The sequence below is a fragment of the Pteropus vampyrus genome, unplaced genomic scaffold (assembly GCF_000151845.1).
Source record: "Pteropus vampyrus isolate Shadow unplaced genomic scaffold, Pvam_2.0 Scaffold6, whole genome shotgun sequence".
In the NCBI taxonomy this organism is placed as follows: Eukaryota; Metazoa; Chordata; class Mammalia; order Chiroptera; family Pteropodidae; genus Pteropus; species Pteropus vampyrus.
This window is the reverse complement of record NW_011888787.1, coordinates 5,591,039-5,600,903: the sequence shown is the minus strand read 5'-3', so window position 1 is coordinate 5,600,903 and position 9,865 is coordinate 5,591,039. Positions and strand designations below refer to the sequence as shown.

The following is a 9,865-nucleotide window of genomic DNA, read 5'->3' as shown; positions in this document are numbered from 1 at the left end:
TAGATTTGACTCCTGGCCTGACTGTTCATGAGCTGTGTAACCTTGAATAAATTAACCTTGCTGTGCCTTAGTTTCCTCATCTATAAAATGAGAATAGGAATAATATATACTCATAGGGTTGCTGTGAGGATTATGAGTTAATATATATAAAGTGCTTAAGGAAGAGCCTGGATGTAAAAGGACTGTGTAAGTACCGTTACAGCTGTCACCATTAGTATTCTGTTGACTGACATGTATTCAGTATGTACTGAATTGATACCAGTGTTGTTTTTGTTTCTTTCCCAGACTGGTATCAGAGGTGTGCTATCCAGGGTCAGTGTCACTTAGCACGTGAAGAAAATTCAGTATGTTTATTTATGATTTTCAAAAACTACAACAGAATAGGGACACAACAGGAAATTTGCAATACTTGGCATTTTATTAGAAATGAAGAGGGCTGTTTGAGGAGAGTATAAATTTCCCCACTTCTCATGCTTTTCTGTTTTGAATAGAAAACAGAGAGAGGCCATCCGAGTCATCTGATTGGATGAAGACCATCCCAAGTTACAACCAAACAAACAGCTCCATGGACTTTAGAAATTACATGATGAGGGATGAGAATCTGGAACCACTGCCCCCAAACTGGGAGATGGCCTACACCGACACTGGGATGGTCTACTTCATTGAGTAAGCGAATGTCTGTATCTCCCCTGACGGGCCCTGTCACTGTGAGGCTTGTCTGAACAGGTCTGAACATAATTTCTCAAGGCTTCCATTTCTTTTTTCTCTCTTTAAAAATATTTTTCATACACATTCTAGTTGATTCTTAATCTGTCTTTTTCTCTGGATGGTTTGTTTGTTTGTTTTTCCAACCTCTGGTTTTATTAAAAAACAAAAGGATTAAAAACAGATTTGTCACTAATAATGAAAAATGTAAGGACTAAAGAGAGTTTTGCTTTGCCTTTTTTTTTTTTTTTTTAACTTTTGGGTGTATCGTCCAACTTAATGAGCATTTCAAGCACTATCATCATTTGCAGGGGCCTATTTCTTAGCGAAGTATTTTTAGTTCGAGAGCTTGAGTTTGATATATTGAGGCAATATAGTTAAATAATATAGAAGGAAAATATCACTGATCCTCAGAGTTTTTGATATAAAACCAATTCACACACAAAAAAGTATTCTGTGAAGAAGCACTATTTGTGTAAATGTATTTACAGAGATATAGAATACCACATGGATTCAGTCAACCTAAAATTTTGTATTGCTTGCACCTGAGAATAATATTGTATAATTCTTTAGAAGTTTATCATGAAGTATTTTCATATTCTTATGCAGCTGTAAATTCTCATCTTTAAACTAATTTACTCAGGTAGAATATGAATGTAGTGAAGTTACAGAATATAATAAAATATTGAGGGCTGGGTAGTATACTCAAAAGAACATATACTTAGAATTGAATTAGGAGTGAGAGATTTGAATGTATTTCCTCAATTGGTCCCAAATTCCACATCCTTCCCACAGAGTGAGTATCTTGCTGTATCAAGTGATATTCTAATGTTTAAAAGACAGATTTTGTGTGCATGGTGTTCTTTTCACCATAGATGGTAAATTATTGATAATGTTATACATTTATATAAACATTAATGACCAGGATTATACATAACAGATAAAAATCAGGTATACTCTTCTCTGGACAGTTTAAGGTATTTTTCAAAAGTAATTTAGACTTTTGACTTTCATGCCGACTTTAGAATAGAACTAAACCCTCAAGTAAGATGTAGGGTCACTAAAAGTGACTGGAATATGTTTAGAAGCAGATTATGAGACATTGATAGTATTTCACCCTGCAAACAGGGATAAGTTAGTAAATTACAGGAGTGGGGAATTTATACAAGAAATGTCTTTATAGACAAACATTATTAAAGTGGATTAAAGGACTAAATGTAAGACCTGAAACTATTAAACTCCTAGAAAAAAACATAGGGGAAAGCTTCATGACATTGATTTTGGAAAGGACTTCTTGGATGTGACACCAGAAGCACAAGCAACAAAAACAAAAATACAGAAATAGGACTTCATCAAACTTAAAAACTACGCAGCAAAGGAAAACATTCAATAGTCGAAAAGCAACCTACCAAATAGGAAACATTTGCAAACCATGTATCTAATAAGGGGTTAATATCCAGAATGTAGTTGAATATTATCTGCTGTTGGATAAAGCTCTCTTGTTTGCTAAAGCTAATGTGTTTGGTCTGTGACGGCTGCTGTGAAGTCATGCATCTTAAAGAGAATGTTAATATTAGTCTTTAGCTGTTATGTTGTGGGTCTAGCCTCTATGGGCATACTTTTACCTTGGGAAATATTGGGTAAAATCCTAGTGGATTGCCTACTTGTGCTATGTAAGCAGTAACAATTTTGGATCATTGAAACCAACGTTAAGCTTTTCTAAAGTAGCAATTTCGAATTGGGTTTAGCAAGATATGTCCATGATCCCCATCCCCCGCCCAACAGTCTGCCTGTCGTTAGGCTTCTTTGGAGTCCTAATCCTTTTTATTTTAGTAAAATCGATTTAACGAGTTTTAGTTTGGAGGGAATTATCTCTGACAGAGTAGGAACTCAGACTTTCTAAAAACAATCCCAGTTTCTCCTACTTAGGTTACCTATTAGCAGATAGGAGGTAAGCCTGCAAAGAGTGCTTCTACCACAGTCTACTAACTAGTGTCATACCTGGCGATGTGTAAGAGGGGGCTGCATTGTAGCTGGCTCCCTAAGTAGCTCAGGAGTAAAGGTATAGAAGATATGATCAATTCCCTGAAACCATTGGCTTCATTTCCTAAGAGTTGTCAGTGTAGAGATTTAGTGAGTTAATCTTATGTTAAAGACACCCGAGAAAAGATAATTTGTTCATTGTTATCCTCATACTGCTTTGATAATTGTTATGGCGCGAACGATTCTGAGACCCACGGAGCCAATTGAGATTAATTATGAGCCTTTATTAGCCGGCCGGCGACTGACTCTCTACCATGCAGGGTTAGAGGAGATCAGCCCCGAGCTTTCAGAGGAGGCAGCTGATAAAGCTTAAGACCATATCCTGGTGGTCTCCTAAACAAGCAAGCAGATTACAGAAGTGGAAGTTGGCTGTTAGCATATCTTTGCCCGGAACAACACCCTTAATTAACAAGTAAATGGATTACAGAAGCAGATATTGGCCATTTTCATATCTTTATACAATACACTTCCTAAACCACACACAAGCAAGTAGGACAACTTCTGGTATCTAAAGATATTTCTTCCCTGTAGCTGACTTAGCTAGTTGGCTCACTTGAAAATTTTCCACCCTTAACAATAATAACATCAATTTACATTTTGTAGCCTTCCTGTATATTTTCTTCCGTGAGATTTTCTTTCTTTACTATCCTCATATTTCAGATACTTAAGCTTAAACCCTGTCTACTCAGCCCTGTGAGATTAGTGTCTCCTGCATGGTGACCTGGTCTGAAGCGAATTGATTGTGACCTAAAATGAAATTAAACAGACACTGCTCTTTGAAAGCATCTGTGACCTACTTCATAAAAAGGGGTGTGGGAGTATCCTTTTATTCTACCTTTTTTTACTGTTAAATATGTGGTCCATACTGATGAAAACTTAGTTTCGTAGCGTCGAGTGTAATTATATCCATCATTTTTACATTTTTACTTGTAAGTTGCAGAAACAGACACTTTAAAACTTTTTATTTAACTCCGCACTGTTTTATTTTAAAGAGCCCCCATGAGGCCGGAGGTTCTACCTGATTGTGTGTTCACCCGTATATTCTCAGCCCCCATCGCAGTGTCCACACGTCACAGTGACTCAGGAAATAAAGTGTTTTTTTGAAGGGAAGGAGGAAGGAATTCAGCCAGCAAGCAAGGTGCCCAGCGCAGCTTTCTCTGCTGGATGATGCACAGCAGGGGGCTGTGCGCTCCTCTTTTGGAACATGTTGACTACTTCAGTGTCTGTTACTCAGCACCCGGAATCTCACCCCTTCTGTAGAGTCTTCATTCTCGGTTACCTTTCCTTTGGGGCAGTTTTAGTGTAAGAGACTGAGAACAATAGAGTCATTGAGTCAGGTATGCAAACCAGAGCCTGCAGTCAAACATCATATGCCTTTTAGTCACCTTTAATCTTTGCCTTTGAAATATTTTTCTCCTTCTTTGTTTTACTGTTTCTAATTGAAATCTTTATTCTACAGCCACAATACCAAAACGACTACCTGGTTGGATCCTCGTCTTTGTAAGAAAGCCAAAGCCCCTGAAGACTGTGAAGATGGAGGTAGAGTCAGACACTTTTTCTACCATAAGTATTTTCTTAATCTTTTCTTGCTCTTTTCATCTAGATAAATAGATTTTTCCAAACTCCTAAGCAAACCGTAATGCACATACGCATATACTCAGTGGGTAGACAGAGTAATTAGCCGACTCTGGTAATTTTGTCATTGCATCTAATTTTATGAGAGACTTTCTCTCTTTGAGGATTACGCAATTAAATCTTTTAAAAATAATTAATAAAAATAAATTTGCACCCCCGATTTTTATATTTGTTTTAAAGACAGACTTTAAAAATTCTAAATAAATATTTAAATAAATTTGGTGCATTTTCAACCACTGGGTCAGTCCATTATGCCTGTTGAGCCTTCAAAAATATATTTAATTATCACTAGGATAGATATGCTGGTATCTGTGGCTTATTCTTAGCCATTTACAGGAGCGTTAGAAACTCAGAATCTTTAAACCCCCTACCCCACACACAAATTTTACTGCTTAGTAGAAAAATTCTCTGAGAATCATTAGATAATAATGCTTATCTGTCTTGTGTATTATGGGTTCTGTTTAATGGTTTAGTTTTATAAATAAGTATAGAATTGACCCCCAACCAAAATTATTAGCTACGCCTTCTTGAATACAGGGTACAGATGAATAAAATTTGCATTCTTTTTGTATCACTCATCAGAAATTATTTAACTTGGTTAAAAAAAGTAAGTGTTTTAGAATGAGGTTCAGATAGTCCTATAGACTGAATTCTAATCTATAAAAATAATTAAACAATTTACACATATTTTGTTTGACATGATTACAATATTAAAATTTTCTTCTAAGAACAAACAATTGAAAAATGGAATTATTTAAAATTCTACTTGCAACATTTTAAAAAGTTAGATGCCTTGGAGCAAACCTCCTGAAAGATGTGGAAGTCCTATATACTAAAAACTACTAAGCATCACTGAAAGAAATTAATGAAGACCTAAAATGAAGAGATATACTATGTTCATAGATGGGGTGACACAGTATTGTTAATGATATTCATTCTTTCTAAATTGGCATTTAGATTAAACACAACCCAAGTCAAAATCCTAAAAGTTTGTTTTAAAGAAAATGACAGACAGATTCTAAAATATATATGTAAATACAAAGGCTCTAGTTAGCCAGTCTTACAAAAGATTGAAGGACTTAGGCTACATATTTGAAGACATACTATAAAACTACAATAATCATGACAGTGTGGTTTTGACATAAAGGTAGACAAATAGATCAATGGAACAAGATAGGAAATCAAGAAATAGTTGTATACGTATGTGGTATCTTACTCTGCAGCCTAGGTACCAAGTCAGTTCAATGAAGGGAGGAAAATCTCTTTAAGAAATGGTGCTGAAACAACTGGATATTCATAAGCAAAAATGAACATCAACTATATCTCACTCCATACACAAAAATTTCAGGTGGATCAAAGACCAAATCATAAAAGCAAGAACCCTAAAGCTTTTAGAAGAAAACTTAGGAGAGTATCTTAATGACTCTGGGACCAGTAAAGATGAGGAGAAACAGTAACCTTTGTACATCACTGAACAGAATGTAAAATGGTACAACTGCTTTGGAAACAGTTTGAAAGTTTCTTGAAAGGTTAAATATAAATTTGCCTTATCACCCAGCAATTCCTCTCCTAGATATCTACCCAAGAGGAATGAAAACATATAGCTACACAAAGACTAACATGCAAATATTCATAGTAGCGCTGTTCATAATAGCTAAACAGTGGAAACAGCCAAATGTCCATTGACCAATGAAAGGATAAATAAAATGTGGTATAATCATGCAGTGGAATACTATTCAGCAATAAAAATAAGTGATATACTGTATATGCTACAACATAAATGAAACTCAAAAATGTTATGCTAAGTGAAAGAAACTAGACACAAAAGACCAGCTATTACATGATTCCGTTCATACGAAATGTCTGGAATAAGCAAATCTGTAGAGACAAAGTAGATTAGTGGTTACCTGGCTCGGAGGATGGGAATAGAGATTAATTATAAATGGCAAAGGAATCTTTTTGGGGTGATGGCAGTGTTCTAAAACTGGATTGTGGTGATGGTTGCACGACTCAGTAAATTAAAAATTTTGAACTGTACACTTAAAACAGATGAATTGTATGATATGTAAATCATACCTCAATAACGTTATTTTTTTTAAATGGCCAAAGGACTTGATCAGACAGTTCACAAAAGATAAAAGAACAACCAATAAGAACATGAAAGGTGCTTATCACTACAGGGACATGCCTTATACACCCCTTAGAACAGCTTAAGTCAAATAACATTGACAACACCAAAGACTGGTGAGATTGTAGAGGAACTGGAACTTTCTCTTGTTGGTGGAGATGTCAAATTATGTGAACCCTTTGGAGAACTTTTGGCAGTTTCCTATGGAGTATTGTCTCAAGAGAAATGAAAACGCATGTTCCCAGACTTTCCCTGAGGGTCATAATATCCTTATTCATCATGGCTCAAACCCAGGAACATCCCACATACCCATCAACAGGAGAATGGATAAACAATGTGTGGTATATTCATACAATGAAATACTACTCAATGAAAAGAAAAAATGTTGATAACATTCAACAACACGAATGAATCTCAAAAATGTTGTTGGATCAAAGAAGTCAGACACAAAAGAATAGTACAAATATCCATTATTTAAAGTTTGAGAACAGGCAGATTCATCTGTGTAGATAGAAGTCAGAAAACGAGGGGTGAGAAGGGAAGTGGGGTGAATTGAAATAATTCTCTGGAACAATGGTTATATTCTCTTTCTTTGGGGTAGCAGTTACACAGGTACATGAGATTACCAAAACTCATGATTTCTAATTGAACAAGCACTTAACATTGATTTTTAGATCATCAAATGAGCGCTTAAGATCTGTGCGTTTTGTTGTCTATAAATTATACCTCAAGAAATAATTTTTAAAATCTTTTTTTTTAAACATACTTCTCTTGTCTGTAAGGCTTTCAGCAATAAGTTCTTTATGATGATATCAGCTACTGTAAAGGTAAACTAGAATATATGATAATATAGAATTTGACTTTTGAAAGCTTATGAATGTGATATTAGTCTTCTCAGGCATATCTCTTTTGCTGGCATCCTTTTTCCTGCCCACTAAGTGTTTCAATTCAATTCTCTGCCATTTCCTGTTTTCTCTGTAGAGCGTCTTTATTTTCCTAGCTTTAACTCTGTTCTAAATTCTATTTCTGTATTTCCTACAGACTTTCCTGTTGATTGTCCTCCTAGCACTACAAATAAACATATTTAAAACTAAATTTAACATTTTTCTCCTCAGCCCACCCCTTTCTGTCATTGATACCATCCTCGTAATCATCCGGGCCCTCTGCTCTTGCTCTATTCCCTATATAGTTTCCAATCCCTGTTGTTCTTTCTTTTTTTATACCTTGCCAATATATCACTATGAAAAGTTTTCAACATACAAATTATAGAATTTTACAGTGAATTCACATCTACTCACCATTGAGATGATACAGTGAATATTTTGATATATTTGCTTTTTCACATAGCTATTTGTCCATCTATCCTATTCTACAGTTACTTTTCCAGTCCATCCCTTATAACAAAATGCTGGCAACTCAAACTGTCTTTGGTGTACAGGAAGAAAATGTTAGAACTTATTTTTTATGTTTCTATTGGGGAAAAAAGTAAGCTTCTCTACTATTTTACATGCACATTGGCAATGGCAGTTTTACTCATTCGATATGTCAGATTATCACATACACTACCCAAGAGCGTCTTGAGGGAAGCCTGGACGTGGCACTGTGCCCAATTAAGTGGATTCAAAGACTCCGTTCCAAAGTTTTAATCCACACAAAATTGAAATGTGGCTTAAAAAGTTTCACAAAGACACTACCAATTGAAGATAAAATAAATATACAGGCCCAAGCTAACAATAAAAAAACGGCAGAACGGACAGTTTCTATGTCATCCTTTCACTTTTAAAACCACGTTGAGGTAAAATAGTAATTGTTTTTCAGTCTTCATCTCCTTTTTAAATTTGTATTTTGTATATACTTTATTCAGTACATATTAGTAGAGTAGTACATATATTTAGGAATAAATATGTATCTGTTCAAATTTTTTACTGAGAAGGCTGTATGATCAAAACACTTTGGCTACTCTGCCTATTGATCTTTCTAAAATACAACTGCTTTCATACCTCTCCCTTGCTCAGATACCTGTAATGGCTTCCTGCTGTCAGCAGAATAGTCTAGACTCCTTGGTGAAGTATTGAAGATTTTTTTCTGTAATTGAACCATATTCTGTATTTCTTTTTCAAAGTATTTTCATGTCATAAATATAACATATTTTTGTCTTTGCCTTTGCTGTATGCCCATTTATGTGCCAGGAACCAGCCTCGTTCCTTCTAAGCTCACATCTAAAGTATAATTTCTTTGTAGCCTCCTCTGTCATTCTCTCCTAGGTCAGAATTAGGTATTCTGTCCTCTGTGTAATGGCATATGTTTATTGTAACACTAACTATATTGCATTGTAACTAGATACCTAAACTCTGTAAGAGCAATGATTTTGTCTTACTCGTCTGTATATGCCTTCAGTAGAGACTGACGTGTTTGGAAGGAGGGAAGATGGACAGGAAGGAAAGAAGCTACTCTACCCCCAGATTATCTTGATCATCCTTTTCGAAAATATTTTTTTGGTGTCTTCAAAGTTCTGGAGTGAGGCAATAAATAATAAGCCTGTCTTCATTCACTAGTTTGGAGTCAGTAGAGAAGGAAATAAGACAGAGGAAACAGAGAGATGAGGTTAGAATGCCAGCTGACAAGTGAGCGTGCCTTTGGCTCTGCATCTGAGTCCACTAGCATGTTACCCCTGCGAGAGGCAGACTTAGACGTTCCGTCTCTGGGCTCTGGGCTCCTCTGCAGACCTCCTTCCATAGGGCAGACATGGTACAGACCAGACCAGACCGCATCCTCTCTGCAGGCAGGTCGACACCCACAACAGTGAGATAACCCAGGAGGCTTTGAACTAAGTGTATTAAATTCATTCTCTAAAACTCAGCAGTCAGATAAGACATTCCTTTCTCCCTTGGAGAAGCAAGGGAAGGGCCTCAGAAAAACTGGAAATGTTTCTCGCATTTTTTTTTCCCCTCTATGGAAATTTGAAAAATTGGTTGAGTGTGTCCCCCTAATGCTCTTACTATTAAGGGTGACTGTAAGCTTTGATTAGCTCAGGACTAACCCAACTTATTCCTGTTGTCCCAGCATAATTATTAATAGTGCCCCCTTTAATCTCGAAAGTAGACAATACATTACATAGTCATCCTAGTATAGCTTTCTTAAGGTAGAGCAAACAAAGCTGCCCTCAGTGTTCTAGGTATGTTAAAATGGTTTGAATATAAGGGCTGCTCTCCTGCCCCACACTGGGTGTGTCTTCCTGATATCACCTGTACTCACCTGTGATGGGGACCCCACAATTTGGAACCTTGGGCCTACTTGTTTTATGCCCAGCCAGCCTTTACCCCTTTTGCAGTATACTTTGTTTCCTCCCTGAAT

At 36.1% G+C, this 9,865-nt stretch overlaps 1 protein-coding gene across 1 annotated transcript in view; it reads left to right on the top strand.

Annotated features, from left to right (window-relative positions):
* The window catches only part of MAGI3 (membrane associated guanylate kinase, WW and PDZ domain containing 3), a 188,847-nt gene that overhangs the window by 128,401 nt on the left and 50,581 nt on the right, over positions 1 to 9,865 (top strand). Inside the window, exons 7-8 of the mRNA XM_011368991.2 lie at positions 492 to 666; positions 4,208 to 4,287. Coding sequence (XP_011367293.1) covers positions 492 to 666; positions 4,208 to 4,287 — 255 coding nt within the window. The remainder of the gene's footprint in view (positions 1 to 491; positions 667 to 4,207; positions 4,288 to 9,865) is intronic.